The sequence below is a fragment of the Mustela nivalis genome, assembly GCF_964662115.1.
Source record: "Mustela nivalis genome assembly, chromosome: 4".
In the NCBI taxonomy this organism is placed as follows: Eukaryota; Metazoa; Chordata; class Mammalia; order Carnivora; family Mustelidae; genus Mustela; species Mustela nivalis.
The window spans coordinates 150,892,170-150,919,049 of record NC_139023.1 but is presented as its reverse complement, the minus strand read 5'-3'; the positions used below and the strand labels follow the sequence as shown (position 1 = coordinate 150,919,049).

The 26,880-nt window shown below is 45.1% G+C and overlaps 1 protein-coding gene across 1 annotated transcript in view; it reads right to left on the bottom strand.

Moving 5' to 3' along the window:
• LOC309863286 (uncharacterized protein C8orf74 homolog) overlaps window positions 1-19,857 on the bottom strand; it is a 42,290-nt gene extending 22,433 nt beyond the window's left edge. The window contains exons 1-2 of the mRNA XM_082727858.1: window positions 19,773-19,857; window positions 18,109-18,301 (exon numbers count right to left, since the gene is read on the bottom strand). Of these exons, the coding sequence (XP_082583984.1) occupies window positions 18,109-18,301; window positions 19,773-19,820 (241 nt within the window). The 5' untranslated portion in view covers window positions 19,821-19,857. The remainder of the gene's footprint in view (window positions 1-18,108; window positions 18,302-19,772) is intronic.
• Window positions 19,858-26,880: the final 7,023 nt, after the last annotated feature.

The window sequence follows — 26,880 nt, the reverse complement described above, 5'->3', positions numbered from 1 at the left end:
TTTCCAAAAATACAGACACCGCCTCCCCCGCCAAACCCCAGCCACACACACACACACACACACACACACACACACACACACACACATCTCAAAAAAGGAAGTGCTGACTCAAGAGGGCTAGCTTGGGAATGGCTGTTCCTCAGTTATGAGCTAGATTGGGCCCAAAAAACTCAGACATTGACATGCAGGGAGTCATGAAATTCTCACCTGGTAAAGGATAAAGCCAAAGCCCCCAGATGCCCCATTCTGCTAAGCGACCTTTACACACAGCACCTGTCTTCAGAACCTCAGTCCCCTCACCTATCACATGGCCACTAGGTCCCTTCCTGCATAGATATAAGCTCTGTGCTGCTCGGATCCAGTGGGCCTGTCATTCTATTCTTTTTTTTTTTTTTTTGGTTTTGGAGAGGGCATGGAATATCATACAGAATATACAAGACTCCATTTTTAAAAAACTTTTATTTATTTGACAGAGATCACAAGTAGGCATGGAGGCAAACAGAGAGAGAGAGAGAGAGGAGGAAGTAGGCTCCCTGCTGAGCAGAGAGAACCTGTTGTGGGGCTCCATCTCAGGACCCTGAGACCATGACCTGAGCCGAAGGCAGAGGCTTTAACCCACTGAGCCACCCCGGTGTCCCATCCATTTTTTTAAATAGTACTCATGTACATTACATAATGACATGACAAGAGTTCCAAAAGAAACATGCAAAGCAAGTACCTCGGTGGAGGCAAAACCAGGCCCTGCAGTGTGGCAAGGAGGAAGGGGAAACATGAGGAGATGGAGTGGGTGCTTGCATGAAGAAGGCATCCTGATGCAGGATCCTGGGGGCCAGGAGTCATGGAGGGCTTCCAACAAAAAGGATACTGGGAGCCCAGAGTGGAAGAATGGGGAGGTTGGCAGGAGATGGTGGGGAAGAGCACTCCTGGAGAAGGGACCACAGGGATAAAGGCTGGATGCAAGTAGGGTACAGCGTGGGCATGTGCATGATCCACATGGCTCAGAGTTTCTGGGAGGAACAGCTGGAATCTGGGGGACTTGCCTGGGGGAACAGAAGGGCTTTCTTTGTGTCTTCAGTTTGCAAAGGCCAAGCTTGTGTATGTCACATGAAAAAGCTGGACTTCAAAACAGAAGCTGGGCTCCTCAACCAGAATTTGTGGACCCCAAGGATGGGCCACGAGGCTAACTAGCACTTCTAAAATTGCATCCAGAATTTCACATGCATTTTTCCCCCCTGGGGAGTGTGTGCAAAGAAAGAACCATCACATTTCTTTTTTTTTTTTTTTTTTTTTTTAAAGATTTTATTTATTTATTTGACAGAGAGAGATCACAAGCAGGCAGGGAGGCAGGCAGAGAGAGGGGAAGGGAAGCAGGCCCCCTGCTGAGCAGAGAGCCTGATGCGGGACTTGACCCCAGGACCCTGAGATCATGACCTGAGCTGAAGGCAGTGGCCCAACCCACTGAGCCACCCAGGCACCCAACCATCACATTTCTGAAAGGAAATGAACTGGCTGAGAGCTGCAGAGCCACTCAGAGGTCTGAAGAAGGGAAGGGAGAGGTCAGCTGGGCATTTCAAAAGCATGGTGGTGATGTGCAGAGGATGGCAGGCACGATCAGTAAAGGAATCTCAGAGGCTGGGGGACCAGGGTGAGGTCATTGGTTTCTGGTTATCAAAGCCGGACTCCAGATTTGTGTAGCAGCGACCGAAATTCACGAGGTGAGTCATTGCGTCTTCTCTGAGCTCCACAGAGCCAAATGAACATCCTGGCAAGTGCCCTTTCTCTCCTCCAGCTTGGTCTGGAGTACGTGGGGCTGGGATCACTTGCATCTTCCAGACGTGTGGTTGGCCATAACTGCCTGGTTTGTCAGGGCTGGCCCCTGGTCTTCTTTATTCAGCTCCCGGCACAGAGCCCAGGTTTGAATCAAGAAGTCTGAGGGCCAGGGTACCTGGGTGGCTCAGTAGGTTAAGACTCTCCCTTCAGCTCAGGTTATGATCCCAGGGTCCTCGGATCAAGCCCTGCCTCTGTCGGGCTCCCTGCCTAGGGGAGAGCCTGCTTCTCCCTCTCCCTCTGCAGCTCCCTCTGCTTGGGCTGGCTCATGCTCTCTCCCTCCCTCCCTCTCTCTCAAATAAATAAATAAATTCTTTTTAAAAAAACCCCAAGAGGTCTGAAGGTCCAGTCATGTTGAGTGACCTCAGCAAATGCTGGCAAGTGCTCCCAGCTACATGTCATCCTGGCGGGTGCCCTCTTATGGTCATAAAACCCAAGTATGGACCTCCTCCATGATCACAGGAGGAGTCCCTGGGCTGGATTTTAACTTCCAGCCCCAAGACTCCTTTGACCAGCTCTGGTTTTCAGCAAAGATCATCCCAAGCTGGCTCAGGAGACACACTTTCTTGGCCTTCAGACCATTCTCCATTTGCTGCAGGTTGAGGAGGTTCTGATGACTCAGAAAGCCAAGGATTAAGTCTCAGAGAGAAGCCTCTAGCTGCCGGGGGACAGATCTGTACGTGCAAGTTGCTCTTCAATAACAGGGAGGGGCCTTCATTTGCATTGGCTGCTGGGAACTTCCTGAAGACGGTCCCCAAACCCCTGGAGGCCAGCACCTGCATGGGGATGCAGGCACAGGAGTGGAGGAGAGCAATAAGCTGGGAAAGAGCGGGGGTGGGGTGAAAACACCAGATGCTCCAGAATCAGGGCAAAAAGCCACTGGGCTTGGACCAGTCACTGTGGGTGTCCTCCTCCCAGTGCCCCTCATATGTGGAGTTTGAGGCTGGGTGAAAGCAAGGGAGATGTGCCACGTCCCAAAAGGGTTGGGAACAGTGAGGTGGGAGTGAGGGGGAGGATCCAGGTGCCACCAGTGCCCCCTGACAAACCAGTTTGTTTGCCCCTGCCTTGGCTCAAAGGGGAGGAGCCAAGTCAGGCTGCAGCCTGGATGGCTTACCTTTTTGAGCACCTATAGGGCTGGTATGGGACAGTGGGAAGCAGACAAAAGCACAGGACCCACATCTCCACCCCCATCCTGCATCTTTGAATGCTGTCCCCCGCCCATCTCTCTGCTCCTGGTAAGGTTCTGCCAAACTCATTTAATACCAAGGTGCCAACGACAGTGACAGCTCAGAAGACAGGGTATGCTTTCCTTGAGGGAGCAGAGGACTCTTGTTTGGGGAGTTCCCACTGGGCCCCATGTGCCCTGGGTCATCTCAGGCTCCACCCAATCCCTCCCAGCTCTGTGAGGCAAGTGTAGGCACTTTACCCATGAGAGAAACTGAGGTTCAAGGAGTAAAGAAATTTGCTTAAGGTCACATAGCTGGTGGGGTGGGGAAGTCAGAATTCAAAGCCCAGCCTGACCCAACCACCCACTTTCAACCAGCCATGGACTCTCTCTGTAGACCCTTGGAGGTGGACACTGGAAGGAGCCCCCAGTCCTCTCTGTCATGGTTTTCCAAAGGATATTCTGCAATCTGTATTACATAGAAATGAACTCTGCAGCCAGAGACCTTGAAGATATGTTGGACCAAAATAAATTAAATGGAGCCCTTAATTCGCTGGTGGGCTCAGCGAATGGCCAAAAATCGTAGAGTGTAGGCAATATTGCTCAAATTTATTTGAGGCAAATGGTCTCTCAGACCAAGGAGCACATTTTGACAGCTATTGAACTAGTCTAGTCCTCTCATGCTAGAGATGGGAAACCAAGACTCCTTTCTGCCTCCATGAATCTGACTACTCAAGATACCTCACGCAAATACAATCCTACAGGACATGGTCTTTTGTAGCTGGCTTATGTCACTTAGCGTAATGTCCTCAAAAGTTATTCTAGATAACTTTTGAGGACATTATGGGTGGCTCAGTGGGTTAAAGCCTCTGCCTTCGGCTCAGGTCATGATCCCAGGGTCTTGGGATCGAGCCCCACGTGGAGCCCTGCATCGGGCTCTCTGCTCAGCAGGGAGCCTGCTTCCTCCTCTCTCTGTGCCTGCCTCTCAGCCTACTTGTGATCTCTCTGTCTGTCAAATAAATAAATAAAATCTTAAAAAAAAAGTTATCTAGATTTCCTCCCTCTGTCAGGCCAAGTGACATTTCATTTTATGTATGCATTCCATTTTGTTTATCCATTCACATGCTGATGGACATGTAAATCCCTATGGATGGGCTGCTTCTGCCTTTTGGCCATTGTGAACAAAGCTGCCATGAACATGGGAGGACACATATCTGTTCAAGTCCCTTTTTTCAGTTTGTTGAGTGGTGGGCGGGGTTAGACCCAGAAAGGGCATTGCTAGGTCACATGGCAATACTATGTTTAATTGTTTGAGGAACCTCCCTACTATTCTCCTGCCTAATAGGTGCTTTGCTTTTGTTTTTAAGATAAACCAATAGTCACATTACAGAAAAAAACGGACCCCAACAGCGGGATTAGAAAGACTTTGTTGACCCTGTAACTATTTTCTCATGGTTCACTCTCTTGGGATCAAAGGGCAAATACAGAGCCATGTATTTTAGATTGTCATGGGCTTTTGCCAAAACTCTTCTTTTTGCCACTTGTGCTTTTTAGCACAAGCACCCCCTCACTGTTCCTCATTCCCATTCCTCAAGAAGTTGACTTTTTTTCATTAAAAAAGAAGTTTTTTATTTTTTTAAGTTTTTATTTAAATTCTAGTTAGTTAACATTCATTGTTATATTAGTTTCAGGTGTGCAATATATTGAATCAACACTTCTATATATCACCCAGTGCTCGGTGCTCATCACAAGTGCCCTCCTTAATCCCTGTCACCTATTTTACCCAAACCCCGCCTACCTCCCTACAGATAATCATGAGTTTGTTTTTTATAGTTAGGAGTCTGTATAAGAAGTTTGTAAGCTTAATGCTAAAGAACTTTGGCAGGAAGAACAGACTCTGGGGCCAGAAGATCTCAAGGTTAGTGATGGTTCTGCCCTTTACTGTGTGATAATTTGTAAGTTACCTAATCTCTCTGAACTTCAGCTGCCTCATTTTGAAATGGGTACAGAGTACCCACCCATCTACAGTTGCTGTGAACATTAAAGGGATGATCTATGAGGAGACCTTAGCACATAAGGAAGGCTCTATCCCCTCACACAGTGCCCTGGCAACGTTTGCTGGAGAATGGCTGAGTGAGGGGTGGATTGGACTGATTCAGGGAGGAGGCTTTGGAGGACAAACAGAAGTCTTCAGGCAGAAGGCTCAAAGCAACCCATTTCAATTCAGCAGCAGGAGGAACATTCTAGAAGCAAGAGCTTTATTAAAGGAGCAGTCTAGACTTGAGGAGTGAGGAGGTTTTTGGCTGGTGAGAGGATTCTTGAATAATGTGTGTGTGGTGGTGTTGGTGCGGCTTAATTCAGGTGATCTCTTAGGTTCCTTTTTGATTGAACTGACAGTCTTCCGCAGCCACATCTAAGGGTGCTGTGGGCCAAGCCCTGCAGCTGTCTCAAGTTTAGTGAAGGGAATCCTGACTTCGAAACTTCATCATCATCCTTGTTGTCATCATCCCTGAGTTGAAAATGACTAAGTAATCCCATGGTCTCAGGGACATGGAACTGTACCTAGACTAAAAACAGGCTATTCCATCCCCAGGCCTTGTCCCCGCTGATGTCCAGATGGCTAGGGAAGGACATGGGAAGTTAGAGGTAGAGCATGAGGTCACTCCAAAGGGCCAGAGGTCAGGTTTGAGGGCACCAGTACGACCCGCCCACACACAGGTGGCACACATGGGCCAGAACACATTAGCCAAAGGACACAGCTCCTCTTCTCAGATGGGCCTGCACCACCCACCACTTTGGAGCCATCCTACTGAGGGGCAGGATCCCAGTCACATGCTGTAACTCCAGGTGACCCAGTTAGGAGCCCCACCCCCAGGTGTTCCACACCTTGTTCTTCCAGGTGCTCAGCTCTTCCTGCATGCCAGCAGTCTCATTCCACTCTTACCATGGGGTGCTGTCCCAGGTTTCATGCTTCTTAGACTCTCATGTAGCCCATGTACAGATCCCTTCGGTCAAGATGGAAGGTCACATGGCAGGACATGTGCTCTGCTGTCAGACGGACCTGGATTCAAATCCCAACTCCATCTACTGGAGGTGTGATCTGGGCCAAGTTATTTCAACTCTTCGGGCCTCAATTCCTCATCATTAAAATGATGTCTGTGATGCAAGATCACAGTGAGGCTTATAGATGTTACATGGGAAAATGCCAGGATCATAGAGTCCTCACTGTTCTTCCCTCTGCAGGGCATATGTCCCTCAGGGAAGGCTGGGGGAGGTTTCTATGGCACAGTCTTGATTTCTGTCCTAACAGTCTCACCTAGAGAGCTGTGACCTTAGTGTATGGGCTGAATTAACAGCGTGTCCCCCGTAATTCATATGTTAAATCCTAACCCCTGTGCCTCTAGACGGGATTGTACTTGGAAATAGAATCTTTGAAAGAGATAATTCAGGTTAAATGAGATCATGTGGATAGCTCTAATTCAATATGACTGGTATCCTTGTGAAAATAGGACATTAGGACACACACACACACACACACACACACACGGGAAAGGTCATGTGATATGCACAGGGAGAAGGTGGCCATCTAAAAGCCAAGGAGAGAGGCCTCAGAGAGGCCTCAGAAGAAACCAACCATGCTGATACCTTGATCTTGACTTCCTGCCTCCAGAATTGGGAGGCAGTAAATGTCTGTTGTTGAAACTGCCCAGTCTGTGGTACTTTGTTATGACAGCCCCAGCAGACTGACAGACTCACAGAGGTAGCTCTGGAAGGGCAATTGCCCATTACCCCAAGAAATGCTCTCTCAAGATTTCAATCAATGGCCTTTGTGGAAGCTTCCACTCTCCAGCAACAAATAAGTTGTCACCAAAGGCTCCTCCTCCAGGTCTAATGGGAGAGACATGGGATTCAGGCCACCGTGGAGAAGGCTGCTGGACAAGCTACTTTCCAAGAAGAGTGAAAGTGCATTTTTTCTCAGCTTGTGCTAGTCCTGAATCACTGGAGGATCCCTGACATGGGGTGGGGTACTCAGGGGGCTGCTGGTGTAGAGCCGGGGCAAGGCCATGAGTGTTCTGGTAGGAAGTACTTGCATAGATTACCTTGGGGAAGTAATGCCTCCTGCTAGCCCCAGTTTTCTGGAGACAGATGGTATGGCTGCCTTCAATCCTATGTATGCCAAGATGACATTTCCTGGAGAATCAGGAGTGGCCATGGATGGAACTACCAATAGGGGGCTATGACTGACTGAGCACTCCCCTGCCTATCTCATGCCTCCACCAACTGATCATCAAGGCTCACTTCCTCAAAGCCCCAGGAAATGGGGCCAAACCAGAAGGAAAGAGGTTCTTCTAGCCCAGATGTGTAGGGAAAGCATCAGAGGTGAAGTCTGAGGCAAGACAGGCTGTTCCCCTCACCCCTCACCTGCTGCAATGAGTCAGTCAAAGATAGGATGTATGGGCTTTCTGAGTACCCCAAATCTCTGCCACTCCCAGATGCAAAGTTGGACACCTCAAGGGTTCCCATATGCCCCAACACCTGTCTCTTCTCCTTTCCCAGAGACTCAACAGGGTGTGCAAAATATGCCCACTTCCTGCGATTTCTTCCCATTAAGACAGAGCAGCAGCTTGTTGTTTCTCTGTGCTGGGCCTGGTGACTTCCCTCCAGGCCCATGGAGACAGCAGGCTGGGATCTGCCCAGGGCTTCCTGTAGGCTGGCAGTGGAGGTGAGGTCGATAGGACTCTCTCTTTTGGCCTGGGGTTGAGACTGGATCATCCTGGTGAGACATTTGCCAGGACAGAATCAGCTTGTGCTTTTGAATAAAGGGCAGCTCTTTCCCTCCTGGTAGCAAGGCCGGAATGGGCCAGGAGTTAAGCCAGGCTGGCCGCTGTCCTGTCAAAGCTTTGAATCACTGTTGTACAAACATGAGCTTCCTTAAATACTATCAGCCAGATTTGTTATCTAGTATGCAAACAGGATTCAACTATCCTTAGCCTCAGATTAACAACAACAACAACAACAATAACAACAACAACAAGAAATCCCTGGACATGTTCCCTTCTGAGAAGAGTGACAGTCTCCTGCGGACATTAGTCGAAACAGAAGCTTGCATGTGAGCTGGCCAGCCAGGTCTGAATCCTGCACCTCTCCACCTGTGATGGGTGGGATGTGGATCCCTGAGGGGCAGGGTGGGATGTGAGATGGGAAGCACTACAACTCTTTGGGGACCTGACCTGCTGTCTTGACAGCTCTTCCTGCCCCTTGCTGCCTGGATCCCCTAACAAGGGCAGTGAACAGATGCCTTCCCCCTTCTGCTTTTGGGCAGTGGCACTTCTTCACACACGTGCCCAAGGGCAGGTCATGGGTATGGGGTGGCTCCATTAGGCACTGGGCTTGAGGTGTCTGGACCACCATTCTGCTGGCCTGTGATTGGAATACATCTGCAGTCGTGCTTGCAAGGTGAGGGGAAGACAAGAAATTTCATAGACAGTAAGCCCTCTGAGGGATGTCAAGCAGCAGCTTCTCATCCTGGACAGCCAGCACCTTCTGTTCATCCCATCTCCCGTCTGTGTGTCATGGGCACATGGGAGTTAACATTTATTGAGCCTTAACTATGTGCCTGTCACTGTGCTATACATTTAGCAGACCCTGTCTCATTTAATCCTCCCAACTACACTAGGAGTTCGAACTGTTATGACCCTCATTTTAGAGCCGAGGAAATGAAGGTAACCTTTCCAATCATTATTTCCAGTAATAAGTGGTGGAGGTGGAATTTCAACCCAAAGCTTCTGACTGCAGAGTTTAGAGCTAATCCCCCTGACATCACCTGGACACGCAACACTCAAGGCAGTCACCCTGGACAAGTCAAGCACCCTAACCTCCTCTCTGCCTACAGGAAATATCATCTCCAGGGGTACCAATTTAAAAATTAATTAATTAATTAAAAATTAATATTACTTTTTTTCATGTAGCACCTACTGTATGCCACATGCTGCATTTGGCATGGGGGCACAGATAGAGGGAGAAAAGTGAAGTGGGCATAGACCCCTCTCCAGGAGATCCAGCCTCCTCAGGGTCTAGTCTTTCTTGCTGTCTAACCATGGCTCTTTCAGGGAAGAGTTTAGATCTGAATAGATAAGGAAGGAGGATACCTCCATGGACACAGGGTTTGAGAAGAATGAGGCAGCCACTGCTGGTGGCAGTGGCGGGGATGATTGTAGGCATGTGCGTGCCCAGAGAGGATACAAATGCAGAAATCCAGTTATGAAGTGTTGAGGACCTTGGGAAGGTGTGGCCATGGCCGTGGAGAGAGGGGGCCAAACTTGGGCCTGATGTGGGAGGGTCCGAGACTAGCTCTGGGTGGCAAAGTCTGGGGACCTGCAGGGTGAGGGGATGGAATAGGGTGTGGGAGTTTGAGAGGCCCTGGGCTCTAAGATCAACGCAAGGGGCATCTCAGAGGTGGTGCACAGGGCCTCGGCAGGGGCAGGTTGAACAGAGAGAACATTTGGAAACACCCTCCAGCAGATGGGGCTGATGTCGTATGCCCCTTTGTCCACCTGGACACTGGCTCAGTTGGCTCTCACTGGCATTGTATTCTGGATTAGGAGGGGAATCTACCCAGAGCTGGTAAGCACAGGAAGGAGCAAAGGGTACATGGACCAACTCCTTAGAGAATGTGGTCTAGACCTGGGTAGCTTGGCTCAAACAACACCAGGCGGTAGAGAAAGAACAGATTAAGATCGGGTCAGGAATTGGGTTGAGTGGGAACAGAGCTAAGTAAGCAAAGACAGGGGTTTGGGGAACAAAGCCAAGAGGAGCAAACCAGGTACGTTCAATGAACAGTGCTATAGGTTTGCTTCCTGCTGCAGTGATAAGACCTACACTTCTGGATGGACAACAGACCCCACGGGAGTGCCTGAAATCCCAGAGGAATGGGTATTATAATAACAATGGCTAACCAACTGCACATTCACAGGGCTTCTTTGTACCAGTCACTCTTCCAAGTGCTTTACATAAATGAACTCATCTAATCCTTGCAATGGTCCCATGAAGTTGGTGAGATTCCTATCCTCCTCTTGTCCTTACAGTCATCTGAAGCAGAGAGAGGTTAAGGGATCCTCACAGGATCACACAGCAAGGAAATGGCAGAACCAGGACTTGAGCCAGGGCACCAGGAATGTTGAGGACCAGTCCAGCTTGAGACTGGTGTTGACTATAAAGTGAGGAGGACACTCCCATGGAAGAAGGATGCTTCAGCTGAAATTCCATCCCCTATCTCAAGAGAACTAATGAACTTGTTCATGCTCTTGCAAGTGTCCCTGTACTGGATTTTTGAGAAGCAGTGTGGGTATGGCATGAAGATCATCTGGGCCAGCCTGATCATCCTCAGGAGCAACAGGCATCATCCTGAATGGCACCATGGGGGACCCAAGGTGAGCAGGACCTAGCTCAGGACGCCTGGTTCTAGAGTGGCTCCATATCCATGGGTGCTCCCAGCACAACCCACTGTCACTCCCTGCAAATCACAGCCAGCATGTGGTATTACTATCAAGAGTCAGCTCAAACAATGAGTCTGTTACCTGGGAGCAGAGCTGGGAACCCAGGTAACAGATTCATTGTTTGAGCTTGCCTGCCTCTTTCTCACTTCCCCACTTACCAAACAAGTCTGCTAGTTTCCTTTACCTCCTTGGACTGCCTCTGGATGAAGTGCCAGCCCCTTTGCTCTCAGCCCATTGTCCTGCCCTACTCCCTGTGATGCAGGGTCAGCTGCCTTAGTGCTGGCGTCTGAGGAGAAAGGGCCTCAGATGATCTCTGCTGCCCTCGGGAGGAAGCTGATGCTGCTTCTGAACCTGTGGAGGCTGATCTGTCCTGGCTGCTGCATCCAAGTGCATGCAGCCACTTCTGATCATGCCATCTCTGAATCACATCATTCTCTCAAGTCTTCTGCCTTTGTCCCTATGGTCCCCTCCTAAGAATAATGGCTAGCTCTCACTGAGTCCTTACTAGGCACCAAATTCACATTATGAGCTTTATGTATTAACCTCATTTAATCCTTAAAACAATCCCAGGAAGTGGGTATTCTTGCTTTTCCCATTTTCTAGATGTGTAACCAGAGTCTTGGAGGTGATGTGACTTGCCAAGGATCATATATCCAGTAAGGGACTGACATAAGATTGGACTGTTCCCTTTAGGTGCTGAGCCTTCGGATGGATTCTGTTTTCAGTGAGTTAAATTTCAGGCATGAGGGGCCCACCCAAGAGCTTGTTCCTATTCTGTGTTTGTACCAACCATGTTTCTCAAATTTGGGGATGATTTAAAGGTAAGAGGAAGAACTCATAAGCTGGAGAGCCCAGGATCAAGATTTAGAAGATGTCAGGAGGAAGGAAAGATGGCCAACACTGACAAGATGGAATCAGCGGGAATAATTGTGAAGTCTTGCATGAATAATCAAAATTGCCATTGCACAAGGGCAGGATGGGAAAAATAGTTCCCATGTGGGACTGCCTGCCCAATATAAATCAATGTGACTTTGATGTTGATTAAGTAAACTTACCCATAGGCTATATAAACAGGAGCATCATCAGCAGGACAGAGGAGGTGATAAAATCCCTAATCACTTCACTGATCAAATTGCAGGCTGTTTTGGGTTTGGATTTGGATGATATATTGTAAGAACAATATTGGCAATCACAATTATGTCCCGAGAAGGGCAGGAAAGAAGATGGCAGTGGTGGGGGGTTAGAGGGAAAGGGTCTATGGAAATGATTTCATATTAAGAAAGGCAAAAGTGCCTGGGGATTTCTAGTCTAAATGTAAAGACATGATAGTCACATTTTATGAAGCAAATGAAATATCTGCAGGTCCTGCATTCTGGTTCTAAAGGACAGACTTTGATCATTTGAGTAAAAGGTGCAGAAGACAGGTGTAGCTAGATATAAACAGGAACTTCCAAATAAGAGGAGTGGTTGTACAACGGAATAAATTGTTTCAAAAGGAGGGAGCACCCTATAGCTTGGAGGGTGTCAGCAGAGGCTTGAAGAACTTTGTTGGCTGGTTGAAGGGGCTCCCTGCAGTAGAGGGAATGAAGTTCCCAGATCACCAAATGTCCTTCCAACTGCACGGTTTTAGAAATCCACAAGGCATAGCTAGGCTGTGCTGTCAAGTTATGCGATAACCAGAAATGCTGAAAGCACCAGTATGAGCTAATCTCCCAAGTCTGAAGTTTGGTTTGCATCATCATTGACTGCCTTTCACAGACTCAGCTTGTGGAAGTCTCTGATGGAAACTTGAAAGAGCCCGAGTTCCCACCTGCTTGGGGCTGACATTCTTCTTCCCGCTCGTCAGTGTTTGTTCTGGCCATGAGCCACTACAGAGCTCAGCCGACAGGCTTGAACTCTGGTACCTGTGCATTGCTGTGAGCAGCAGGGAACAGGACCAAGAGGGATGCCAGGAAGGCTGCAGCGATGAGGGCTGAGTGGGGGGTTGGATGGGATACAGTTATCTCTTAAGTCAGCCCAGAAGCAGTGCCATGTCTGGCTTAAGCCTTCAGACCGGGATCACTGGTTTGGAGGAGAGAAGGGAAGGAAGGGTACACGAGCAGCTTAAGAAATAAAAAGAGTCTAATCCACGTGCATATAAGATGTGTGATTCAGTGGCAGCCCCTCAATAGCTTGAAACAGAGGAGTGGTGGGATTTTATTTGTGTCTGAACAAAATCACCATGCTGTTTAGTGAAAAGATGCAGTACAAGATTTGAAAGCTGTGGGTTGGTCAAGAGATGGAGGTGGGTTAGAAACAGTGGTGGACAAGGAGCCAGTGAAAAGTGGTAAGATTAAGGAGGGACATTGAGTTACTGATGCTGGGACTGGTGGGTGAACTCTGGGCACATAAGGGATGGGGATATCATGTATGAGGGACAGGGCGTCGTGTGTCCTATTTGACTGGCAGTGGTTGGAGGCCTTGGACAGAAGTCCAGCAGAGGACCTCAAATATGCCACATGTTAAAAAAATATTATACTGAGGGGCACCTGGGTGGCTCAGTGGGTTAAAGCTTCTACCTTCGGCTCAGGTCATGATCTCAGGGTCCTGGGATCGAGCCCCGCATCGGGCTCTCTGCTTGGCAAAGAGCCTGCTCCCCCCTCTCTCTCTGCCTGCCTCTTTGCCTACTTGTGATCTCTCTCTCTCTCTGTCAAATAAATATATAAATAAATAAAATCTTTTAAAAAACATTAGACTGAAAAAAATTTCAAAATAAAGAAATACAGAAAAGTTTCAAAAAGAGTATATAATCAAGGCAGTCTGGTATCGGCCAAAGAATAGACAAATAGATGAACAGGGCAGACACAAGAGAGAGCCCAGAAACAGACCCACACAAATATATGTGACTGATATTTAACAGAGGAGCAAAGGCAATACGATGGAGCCAAGATAATCTTTTCAACAAATAGTGCTGGAACAAATGGACATCCACATGTATAAAAATGGAATCTAGATACAGATCTCATGCCTTTCCCAATAATTAACTCAAAATGGATCATAGGTCTAAATCTAAAATATCGTACTATTAAACCTCTAGAAGATAACATATATAAAAAACGTAGATGATCTTGGGTTTGGTGATGACTTTTATAGATACAACACAAAGATGTAGTCTATGAAAGAAGAGCTGGTAATTTGGACTTATTTAAAATTTAAATTTTCTGCAAAGACATTGTCAAGAACAATAAGACAAGCCACAGGCTGGGAGAAAATATTTGCAAAAGACATACCTGATAAAGGACAGTTATCGAACACAGACCAAGAACTTTAGAAATTCAACAAAAAGAAAACACCCTGCTTGAAAAATGGGTAAAAAACTTAATAGACACTTTGTCAAAGAAGTTATATCTATATATCTATATATATATAGATATACATATAGATGTATAGATATATAGATCTATCTATCTATATGGCAAACGAGCATATGAAAAGGTGATCATTATTATATGTCTTCAGGAAAATGCAAGATACCACTACACAGTTATTAAAATGGCCGAAGTTGAGAAAATGGACACTACCAAATACTGGTGAGGATGTGGGGCAGTAGGAACTTTCATTCATTGCTGGTGAGAATGCAAAATGGCATAGCTACTCTGGAAGACAGTTTGGCAACACTAACAACAGCAACACTAACACATTCCTACCTTACAATCAAGCAGTCTCATTTCTTGTTATTTACCCAAAGAAGTTGAAAACTTATGTCCACATAAAAACCTACACACAGGTATTTATTGCAGCTCTAAATTGTCAAAATCCGTGAGCAACCAAGAAGTCCTTCAGTAGATTGAATGGATGCATAAACCTGGGTGCATCCAGACAATGGGATATTATTCAATCCTAAGAAGAAATGAGCTATCAAACCATGTAAAGACATGAAGGATACTTACATGTATATTAATAAGTGAAAGAAGGCAATATGAAAAGACTATGACTTTTAACTATATGACATTCTGGAAAAGGCAAGAGTATGGAAATGGTAAAAAAAAAAAAAAAAAAAAAAAACTGTGGTTGCCAGGGATTGGCAGAGAAGGAGGAATTAATAGATGGACTGCAGAAGATTTCTAGGGCAGTGAAATTATTTTATGTGATACTTTCATGGTGAATACATGTCATTATACATTAACTGAAATCCATAGAATGCACAAAACCAAGAATGAACCCTAATATAAACTACGAACTTTGGGTGATAATGATGTGTCAAGGTAGATTTATCAGTTGTAATAAATGTTCCACTCTGATGGGGTACATTGATAGTGAGGGAGGCTGTGCATATATGGAACAGGGTTTCTGTGGGAAATCTCTATACTTTCTGCTCTATTTTGCTGTGAGCCCAAAGCTGTGCTAAGAAATAGTCTACTAAAAAATAGCATAACTGAAGCCATAAAGCTCCTGCAAGTAAACAGGAGAAACCTCCTTGACATGGGTCATGACCATGATTTTTTAATTTTTTTGGATATAACACCTAAAGTATAAGCAACAAAAGCAAAAATAAACAAGTGGGTCTACATCAGAGTAGAAAGCTTCTGCACAGCGAAAGCAATTATCAAGAAAATGAAAAGGCATCTTCTGAAATAGGAGAAAGTATTTGCAGAACACATATCTGATAGGTGTTAATACAATGAACTCCTACAACTCAATAGCAAAACCCCATCTAATCTAATCAAAATGGACAATGGACCTAAATAGGCATTTTCCCAGAGAAGATATTCAAATGCCCAATAGGTCCATGAAAACAACCTCTATATCACTCATCACCAGAGAAATGCAAATCAAAACCACAATGAGATACCTCCTCACACATGTTAGAATGCCAGTATCGAAAAGACAAGAAATAAAGTTGGTGAGGATGTGGAGAAAAGGGAACCCTCATGCACTATTGGTGGGAATGAAAACTGGTGCAGCCACTGTGAAAAACAGTGTGGAGGTTCTTCAAAAAGTTAAAAGTAGAACTGCCATATGAACCAGCAATTCCACTTCTGGGCATATATGCAAAGGAAGTGATATTGCTATCTTGGGGGCGGGCGCCTGAGTGGCTCAGTCATTAAGTGTCTGCCTTTGGATCCTGTCATGATCCCAAGGTCCTGGGACTGAGCCCCACACTGGGCTCCCTGCTCAGGGGGAAGCCTGCTTCTCCTTCTCCTTCTCCTTCTCCCACTCCCTCTGCTTGTGTTCCTGCTCTCACTGTCTCTCTTTGTCAAATAAAAAAATAAATAAAGTCCTTAAAAAAACTCACTATCTTGAATTGATATCAGTACCTGCATGTTTCCGCCGGCATTATTCACAACAGGCAAGACATGTAAACAACCTACAGTCCATCAATGGATGAATGGATAAAGAAAATATGATATTTTGGCAGCAGCTCTTCCTGCCCACGGGTCCTGTCCCTATGCTTTAATAAACCAACATTTTTCACCAAAAAAAAAAGAAAATATGATATTTTTCAGCCATAAAAATATTACTCAGCTATAAAAAAGAAAGAAACTCTACCTTGTGCAACAGTGTGGATAAACCAAAAGGGTATCAAGACAAATACTGTATGATCTCACAAGCGGAATGAAACAGACTGATGGTTGCCAGAGGTGGGTGGGCAAAAAGGATGAAGGTGTTCAAATAGTACACACTTCCAATTATAAGATAATTAAGCCCTGGGAATTAATGTACAGCATGGCGACTGTAGTTAACACAATTCTGTTGTATATTTGAAAGGTGTTAAGAGAGTAGATCTTGAACATTTTCACAAGAAAAAAATTGTCACTATGTGAGGTGATGGATGTTAACTCACCTTACATTGGTAATCATTTTGCAATATGTTCATATGTCATATCATTATGCCACACACCTTAAACTTATACGATGGTATATGTCAATTATATCTCAATAAAATTGGAAAAACGTAGTACAAAGAAATTTTTCCCAAACTACTTAAAGAATAAGCAGCCCACAAAATGCCCCATCATCAGATTGCTTTCATGTACGTTACCTAACACAGGGCATTCATAACCACACTCATCAGAATCAGGAGATCTCCCTTGACACACCGCTATTGCTTAATCTCCAGGCCTCATTTGCATTTTCCCTGTTGTTCCCTTTTTACATCCTTTTTACTCTGATGTACAAAGACCCAAACTGAGGCCACGTGTCAAGTTTAGTGGCCAAATCTCGGTGTCTTTCAGTTTAAAACAGCTCCTCTGTCTTACCTTGGCTCTCAGGGCCTTAATATTTTTGAAGCTCACAGGAGAGGGACTTTGTTCAGTGCCACTAATTCAACGTTTTCTTGTGATTAGATCATGTTTTGAGTCCTTCCTAGAACCATCACTGAAGGATGCTGGGTTCTCCTTTTGCATTCTACCAGGTGGAACATGATTCACAATGTGTACTTTTACTGATGATGTTGACTGGATCATTTGATGAAGGAGCTGTCTGCCAGGCTCCCTCACATAGAAGTATTCTTTTTTTTTTTTTTTTAAAGATTTTATTTATTTATTTGACAGAGAGAAATCACAAGTAGATGGAGAGGCAGGCAGAGAGAGAGAGGGAAGCAGGCTCTCTGCTGAGCAGAGAGCCCGATGCGGGACTCGATCCCAGGACTCTGAGATCATGACCTGAGCCGAAGGCAGCGGCTTAACCCACTGAGCCACCCAGGTGCCCCCAACATAGAAGTATTCTTTTCCCCCTTTATAATCAGCAAGAATATTGTGAGGAGGAAATATGTAAATATCCCATTTCTCCTCAAGCATTCAGCCACTGGTTTTAGCACTTGTTCGTGACTCTTGGCTGAGTGTTAAAATGATGGTGACCCAAGGGAGGCTGTTCCAGATATTTGCTTAACGAATGAATCTGCTGCTCACAGCCCAAGAGATAGATCGGTGTGATCACATCCCTTGTGCACTAGAGTCCCAGGAGGAGATGGCTCTTCTCATGAAGGCATGGCAGGGGTGGGAGAGATGCTCCCTCTTTAAACTCACTTGACTGCTTTTACCCCATCCCTGCCAGCAAGCTGATGGATTTCTCCAAGACATCCAGCAGACCAAAACCTGATATGTGGAACAATTTGCTGTCTTTCAGGAATGCAATGGGGAATCAGTGTAGGGTTTTAAACAGAGGAGTCACATGTTTATGTAAGTAAAAACAAAATGAAACCAAACAAAAGGTATGAATCATGGCCCCTACTCCCTTCCCCAAAATAAAACCTGACTCTACTCTGAGCCTACTCTCAGCCAGCGGCCCCAGTGGTATTGATCTGATGATGAGAGTCACACCAAAGTGTAAATGACTGACCAAGAGACAAACACCCTGACCGTTATGTGAACAACTTGGAGTAGTGCAAAATTTTCAGCCAGAGAGATGGAGTGAAAAGACCCAGGAAGGACATTCAATTTGCTTTGCTTTCCAGAAACCTAGACAGGAATATTATCTATGAGCATGTGAGGATACTAAATGTCAGAGGAAGAAAGGAAGGGGCTTCCAGTTCCTCAGAGAGTTCCTGAGACTATGGACCTTGGTGGTGGTGTGGGGGGGGGGGCTTTGACCCCTATCCCCCAGAAAGCCTCGCTGACTCCTGCTCCAGATGTCCCATACCTTTGGTTTCCTTGAGCAGCTCTTCTGTGAACTTGACCACCTTGGTCACTTCCACCCAAGGGAAGCCTTTGCCTACGGCAAAGATGATGCTTTCGTATAGTGTATCCAGCAGAATGCTTTGGCGGGAGTCTCTCACTTCGTCAAACTCCTCCCAGTTCAGCAGTCTCCGTAGGTGTTCCCTACCTTTTGGTTTCTGCAGGGCATGATATGAGGGATGGTGGGTGAGACTGAGGAATCAAGATGCCAACCTCATTGAGCAAAACCCTACCGGGTCTTCAGGGCTCCCCATCATCCTGAAGAGTAACCAGGACTGTGGGTATGCCTGGGCAGAATTGTGCTTTCATTTCTGGACAGCTTTCCCCCTCCTTTCTGGGAATGTGTTCTTTTTTCTAACACCTCTCCTTCCTCTGAGAGTTCTCGTGCTAGACACTATAATTTCTAAGCTTGTATGCCTCCAGCAGGCTTCAAGTCCTGATTTATGGACCCTCCTTCCTCTTCCTGAAGACAAAATTTGACTTTTCTCTGTGTCTATTCTCAACTAGTTGTCCCGGAGGTATTGATCTGATAATGAAATTTATGCTAAACTGTAAATGACTGCAAAGAGGCTTGGTGAGGTTATGCTGTAGGAGAAGGAATGTGTCTAACTTGGTGAAAATTCAGGCATTTTAGTAGACTAGTGTGGGGGCAGCGGGGAGCTTGATCAGAGTCCTAACTGTAAGAACCCAATTCACCTGAGTGTTTGTTTTGCTTTTCCAGAAAGTTTCCTGTAGAACGTCAACAGATGTAGGAGAAGCAAGTGCCTTTTAAAGACAAGGTAAGTCAAGGTGCAGCATGAAGTAGAGACCCACCAAAAATGGGAGTGTTGCAGCTCTGGCTGCGGGAATCAGAGCTGCCTGGGAGATCTCCAGCTGCTGGTGAAAGCACATGCGAGGATGGGGAGGGAGACTCCACCCAGAAAGCCTTTACCTGGTGCCTGCCCATCAACTCATGGCTGCAGGTCAGAAGCTAATCTGTGCTTGGGGTCCTCTTGCCTGATCTCTACAGCAGTGTCCTGAGACACCTCTGTGGACAGCCCTTTTCTGCAAGGAGCTTGCAGAGAACTCCAGGTCCTGCACTTGGTCCTCATTACTCCACAAGGCCATCCCCATTTGCTCATGTCTTTTGGCCTCAGAATTGGCTCTGAGAAATCAACAAAATCTGCCCTCTCCCGGCATTAAAGCAAGAGCCCCCTCCACCCCTCACCCCACAACCACACACACACAACCACACACATTGGCATACAAGCTCAAAAGGCTCTCAGGGCCCTGAGTTTATCTGGTGAGAGGTGGCATCCCATGGTAACAAGCCCCAGGGATCTCCCTGGCCCTCCTCAGAGTAGAGGAAGATACAGAGTCTTTGTGCTTGTCTCCTCCTTTGCTCCAGCCAGGCTCTGTTCCTGTAGGCTGGGAAAACAACCTCCAAGCTCCAAAGGCTGCTAAGACTTTGGCCTGGCATTCCAGCTGACGCAAACTGATTGGAGGGCTCATAGGTGGTGTGCTAAGAAAGGAGTTATGTCCAAGGAAGACACCTTGAGGGAGAACCATTGAGGGGCCACTTCTCACACACACAGCACACCATTTTACCAATCTGAGCAAACTCTTTTAAAAGCTGTCTTTTCTCTTCACCTGAAATTGGAAGACTTTTTTTACTCCTTGTGGTGTTAAGAGTGCCATGGTCCCTGCATCCAGTTGCTAGGAGACCTAGCCAGGACTGACGCAGAGTTTCTGGAACCCTGGAGGTGAGTGTGCCAGCTTTGTGAGGTCATGAATACCTGCTTTGAGGTGGCTTTTTCCAGGCTTCTTTCCTCATGGCCCTTCCTCTCCAGCTGGGTTCTGGGTTTCATTCCCCCACACCTGTTTCAGGGGTCTTGATCCATTTCCTACAATGTCCAACCTCTCCTCACAGGTGGTGAGCTTTCTCATGCTTTCCTGTGAACACTCACAAATGTCTCCCATCCTACATCTCCTTTAACCCAATCCCCACTTCTCTCCTTCCTTTCACAGTCAATGATTTGTCTCCATGTTTTCATGGAGTTGTTGTCTTCATGTCTTCATGGACTTTCCTCCAATCAAGACCTGGTCTTAGATCCGTTCTTCTTGGCTGGCCAGTAGTTTCTGTGACTTCTAGTTTCCTGCATCCTGATTTCTCTTCAGGGTGCAGAAAACAGGTTTGTAGGGGTGTCCTCTAGTTCAGTACCCAAGAAGCCACAGCCAAGATGAGTAGGGATTGAGTCTCTTCTCTTGGGGTTGGTAGCTGAGCCATCTGATCATGGGGCTGCCTCCATTGGTACCTTCCCAGACATCATTGTCTCTTTTGGTTTGGGCCTGGCAAGGGAGTTTCTGGTCTGAAGTGAGAGCTCACAGGTCATAGCTTTACCCTGTGCCAGGGAAGAAGTAAGAGCTCCCAAGTTTCCAGCATCCACCACTTTAACCATTAAAAGTCATTATTCCTATTAGACCTATGGCTTCATCATGCTGGGTGGGTTTCATGACCCACTTTTGCTACCCTCATGGACTTCAGGGCCCTTACTACCTTTTCTTCCATGAGGAAGAACTTGGTTAGGGCCACTTAGTTACACTCCTGCAAATTATTAGGGACAAAGGGATGGGGAAGTGGTGTCCTTCCTTCCCATGAGGCCTCGGGCTCCTCATGCCAACTTACCCATTCTCTTTTCAGCAACCCTTGCATTCTTGTTTATCTCATGGAGGGTGTCCCTTTTCAACGTGTGGTTCCTTCATAATGGATCCCTTTTCTTCATCATCATCCTTGGCTGATGCTTCTTGACTTCATTTCATTTCATTTCATTTCTTTCCTTTTCTTTTCTTTTTTGGTTTTATTTAAATTCAAGTTAGTTAATAAATAGTGTATTATTAATTTCAGGATAGAATTTAGGGATTCATCAGTTGCATATAATACCCAGTGCTCAATTACATCAAGTGCCCTCTTTAATGCCCATCAAACAATTACCCCATTCTTCCACCCTCTATGAACTGTTTTCTCCCAAAGGATCTCTCTATCCTTCTCCTCGCCGCCTTCTCTGAAGACTTCTCTTCCTCTATTTTTTCCTTACATGTTGGTGTTGTCCATTGCTCTATCTTACCCTGTTATCCTTATAAGCCACATATTCTTTTTAAAAACTCTAGTATGGTAGTACTTAACACAAGATCTACCCTCAATACATTGTTAAGTGCATAAGACAGTCTTGTTAACTACAGGCAGTATGTTGTATGGTAGGTCTCTAGAACTTATCCATTTTGTGTAACTGAAACAACATATCCATTGATGAGCAATCCTCCACACTCCTCTCCTAGACCCTAGCAACCACCATTCTACATGCTGACTCTATGAGGGTAACTACTTTGGATACCTCATATAAGCAGAATCACATGTACTTGCCTTTTTGTGATGGGCTTCTTTCACTCAGCATAATGTTCACAGCTCATGTATTCTTTTTTTTTTATAATTTTTTATTTTATATAAACATATATTTTTATCCCCAGGGGTACAGGTCTGTGAATCACCAGGTTTACACACTTCACAGCACTCATCAAAGCACATACCCTCCCCAATGTCCATAATCCCACCCCCTTCTCCCAAACCCCCTCCCCCCAGCAACCCTCAGTTTGTTTTGTGAGATTAAGAGTCACTTATGGTTTGTCTCCCTCCCAATCCCATCTTGTTTCATTTATTCTTCTCGTACCCACTTAAGCCCCCATGTTGCATCACCACTTCCTCATATCAGGGAGATCATATGATAGTTGTCTTTCTCTGCTTGACTTATTTCGCTAAGCATGATACGCTCTAGTTCTATCCATGTTGTCGCAAATGGCAAGATTTCATTTCTTTTGATGGCTGCAGTTAACAAAATCAAAAGACAACTGACAGAATGGGAGAAGATATTTGCAAACGACATATCAGATAAAGGACTAGTGTCCAGAATCTATAAAGAACTTAGCAAACTCAACACCCAAAGAACAAATAATCCAATCAAGAAATGGGCAGAGGACATGCACAACTCATGTATTCTTAAGGGATTTTTTTTTTTTTTTCCAGTTGCATGACTTTCATGTCTATCCATAGAAAATGACTTCCAAATTCATGAAACGAATGTGTCTCCTCTGTCCCCAGCTTGGAGTGTGCTTTTGTGCTCTCTCTTCCCTGAGAAAGGATAACAGGTAGCTCTGCTACTTGTTAGATTTGAGGGGGATCACAGGGTCTCAGGGTTTCTGTGGGGTAGAATCCTGATGCAGGTGTTTGAAGGAATCAGTCCCTAAGTCTAGTGTTACTCGGTGGGTGCTGTCCCTGTCTATAGTCCTGGGGTAAGTGATGCAGGCCAGCCTCTGTGCCTGGACACTCTGATGCTCTTCCTTGACTTCTCTCCCAAGTAGTGTTGGGCTGGGTCTCGATATCCCAGACCCAGAGCCCCTTCTCATCTCCTTTCCCATCCCTCTCAATTTTCTCCTTATGGTCACAACTCCCTTTGTTACATCAGGAACTCAAACAGACTTAGAAATGAGATTTTATTGTTGCACATAACTAAAATGTCTTGGGGTATGTTTAAGGAGAAGCTAGATCCAGGTGTCCCATCTCTATTCATTCTTAGGATCTTCCCTGAGATTTTCCTTTATCATTTCTTTCCTAAAATGTAATTTTCACTTCCCTCACCTGGCTAACTCTCATGGATTTTGCAAAACGCAGCCTGCACATCAGCTCTTCTGGAAAGACTTTCAGATCCTTCATCCCCAGGCTTGTTAAGCATCTCTCCAACTGTTCAAGCCAGCAATCTGTGGGATGTTACTTACTGCTCCTCCCCCTGTTCCTTTGCAGATACCAACTTTACCTCCCAGATTTTTATTGAGCTCCTTCTCTTCTCTTCATCCCATTGCTACTTACCCAAGTAGAGTCCCATCAATTCTTGCCCCCAATCCCTTTACCCATTCTCCATGTTGTTGCCAGAGTAAACAAACAAACAAATTTGATTATGGGCTGGAAACTGGCAAAGGGGAATTTACTAGGATGTTCATAATGTTCTGCATCTTGTTTTGGGGGTTGGTTACTCAGACTTATATCTTCACTTATGATCTCTGAATTCTATTTTATATAAATTTCATTTCCCCTTTGTTTACATATGCAAATACATTTACACATAAAATTGGATTATGTCAGTTTCTTGCTTCAAAACTTTAAATTGTTGCTTATAGAGTAAGTTCTAAAGCCTTCATGGGTCTTAAAAGTCCTTATAATGATCTGGATGCTTCTTCCTTGTCCAGCCCATCCTGGCCACTCTGCCACTGGCCACTCTTCCAGTCCTCTTCTGTCCTCCATCCAGAACTTTGTACACACTATCTTCTCTCTTGGAACACTCTCTTCTCCCTCACTCTGCATCCAGCATTCTAATATCTCACATTTTACTTTCTTAAAAAATTTTATTTATTTATTTGACAGAGTGTACGAGAGCACAAGCAGAGGCATCAGAGGGTGAGGGAGAAGCAGGCTCTTTGCTGAGCAGGGAGCTGGATGCAATGCGAAGCTCAGTCCCAGGACCCTGGGATCATGACCTGAGCCGAAGGCAGATGCTTAACCAACTGAGCCACCCAAGCACCCCAGCATTTCATTTTATTGATGACGATTTTATTTCCTGCTCTACAAACCGTAGTAGGCAGAGCTGCTTGTTGACTGGATGTGACTATCATAACAACAGGATATCTCACCTGTTTATTGAGAACTTCTCCCTCAGCCTGCTTTCCCCATGACAACGTGAACAATGTTTTCCTCTCTGGGGCCCTGCTACCTTACATAGGGCCTGCAAGGTAGCTGGCACTCAGTAAGTGTTTTCTAGTTGAATAACTGGAAGCATCACAATGTGATATTGACAGGAGAAAAACAAGTTATACCTGCCTTTGCACTCGACTCATTTGGCCACAGCCAATATTCTTTAGTAATTCATGGACTTTCTCAGATATCCTCTGCAATCCATACAAAACCACAGAGTCCAGCACTCTTAAACTTAATGGTATTTGAGATACCTGTTCCTATTTACTGTATGTGTATATTAACTCACCTATGTTAAAGATCTGTTTGTTCATAAGAATAATTTCATATACTTACTAAGCAATGCTTAAGAGTGTTTTTAGTTAGTAAATAGTGAGCACTATGTTTCAGGAACTTTAACTATCTCTTTAATCTTTGCAATAATTCCATAGGATAGATATATTAATGATCATTCCTTTTTGGCATATGAGGAAACTGAAGCTTAGAGAAATTAAGTATCTTGTACAAGATCTCACAAAACTAGTATTGGAACCCTGACCTTAACACTTGGCCATGCTAACATCTATTGCAGGATTCAAGAGTTTTCTAGATAAGATCTGGACATTTGGGTTCATGGACTCCAGTTAGTGCTCAAGTAGAGTTTACGTAACTTCTCACTTTGGGCTACAGTATACCTTTGAATGATTCAGGGGAGAACTGACCAATATTTTTCTTTTTATCCTTTATCATCATCAACAACTTTTTTGTAGCAGTCATCATGTTACCCATTCATCTTATAACTTATTCATCTTGTAACTGGAAGTTTGTTCCCTTTTACCAACTCTCCTTATTTCTATTTCCCATCCCCAACCAATGACAACCAATAACTTTTGAACTCTCTGTTTCAATGAGTTTGACTTTTTTTTTTTTTAAAGATTCCACACATAAGTGAGATCGTTTTTGTGATGGGCTTATAATGTCATCATAGTTCATCCGTGTTGTAGCCCGTGCCAAAATTTCCTTTTTAAGACAGAATAATATTCCATCATATGGGTAGACCACATTTTGTTTATCCATTCATCCACTGGTGGACACGTGGGTTGTTTCTACCTGTTGGCTTTTTAAAAAAATATTTCATTTATTTATTTGACAGACAGAGATCACAACTAGGCAGAGAGGCAGGCAGAGAGAGAGAGGAGGAAGCAGGCTCCCTGCCAAGCAGAGAGCCCGATGTGGGGTTCAATCCCATGACCCTGGGATCATGACCTGAGCTGAAGGCAGAGGCTTTAACCCACTGAGCCACCCAGGCGCCCCATACCTGTTGGCTTTTGAGAATAATACTGCTATGATCATGGGTGTTCAAAGAGATCATTGTAATTTGGAATCTTACAGGATCAAAAATAAAACTGCTTCTATACTTCAAACTGAATAATTTATAAATAGTGGCTTAAAAATGACAGCCACAGTAAGTAAAGACTGCTATCTCACTAGGCAAAGACAATGATCTCCTAGTAAAGATAAGATTAAACCTTCCAAACAGAACATTGTTGGAAATTACCTCAAGTCAGTAGTCCTATTTTATGGGCTAAAGTATTATGCTGTGGCCAATAGAAAAAGGTCAGCAGCCCTAAAAATTAAGTCTAGATAGGCTCTTTGGTTCCGTGTGGTTGGTTGCACATGGAATCAGTAGGAATCAATGAGAACCAAAGTCACCTAAGTTTTGAGAGAATAATGTTACCATTGAAACCCAATCTGACTTGCAACATCCCATGACTCTTAAAACAAAACTACTCCGATACCTCCAACCCCAAACAAATGAGAGGTGAGCTTTAAGGGTTGTGAATTTCTAAGAAAAGTCTCCTAAACACCATTCTGAGATGGAGCTTGGAAAATAATGGATGAGGAAAAACTTCCCAGAGGGGAGAACTATGAGGAAAATGCTTAAAGGAAATTCTCTCAGAGGTTGAAGCAACTGTCCAGGAATATGATCCATGGCCAAGACCAAGAGCCTACACTGGTTCTATTCCAGAGTATTCCAGGATTGCCATGAATCAATGAATGCTGTGGGTTTCCCATTTTTCTCTCTCTCTTTCTCTCTCTCTTTAAATTATCTCTCTTTTATGGGAGTTTTAAAGACAGTTATCTTTCCTTTCTGTCATTGCATATGAGGGCTGCTGGGGCAGATTCTTTGACTTAATGGTTTTCAGACCTTGGGCTACAGGGACCATATTTACTTTTTTTTTTTTAATTTAATTTTATTTTTTCAGTGTTCCAAGATTCAGTGTTTATGCACCACACCCAGTGCTCCATGCAATATGTGCTCTCCTTAATACCCACCACCAGGCTCATCCATCTCCCTATCCCCCATCCTCTCCAAGACCCTCAGTTTGTTTCTCAGAGTCCACAGTCTCTCATGATCCATCTACCCCTCTGATTTACCTCAATTCACTTTTCCTTTTCTTCTCCTAATGTTCTCCTTATTATTCCTTATGCTCCACAAGTAAGTGGAACCATATGATAATTGACTTTCTCTGCTTGACTTACTTCACTCAGCATAATCTCCTCCAGTCTCGTCCATGCTGATACAAAAGTTGGGTATTCATCCTTTTTGAAGGCTGAGTAATAGTCCATTGTTTATATGGACCACATCTTTACGCATTCGCCTATTGAAGGGCATCTTTGCTCTTTCACACTTTGGCAACTGTGGACATTGTTGCTATGGGCACATATGGCCCTTCTTTTCACTCCATCTTATCTTTGGGATAAATACCCAAGAGTGCAATTGCAGAGTCATAGGGTAGCTCCATTTTTAATTTTTTGAGGAATCTCCACACTGTGTTCCAAAGTGGCTGCACTAATTTGCATTCCTACCAACAGTGTAAGAGGCTTCCCCTTTCTCCACATCCTCTCCAACATTTGTTGTATCCTGTCTTGTTAATCTTTGCCATTCTAACTGGTGTAAGGTGGTATCTCAATGTAGTT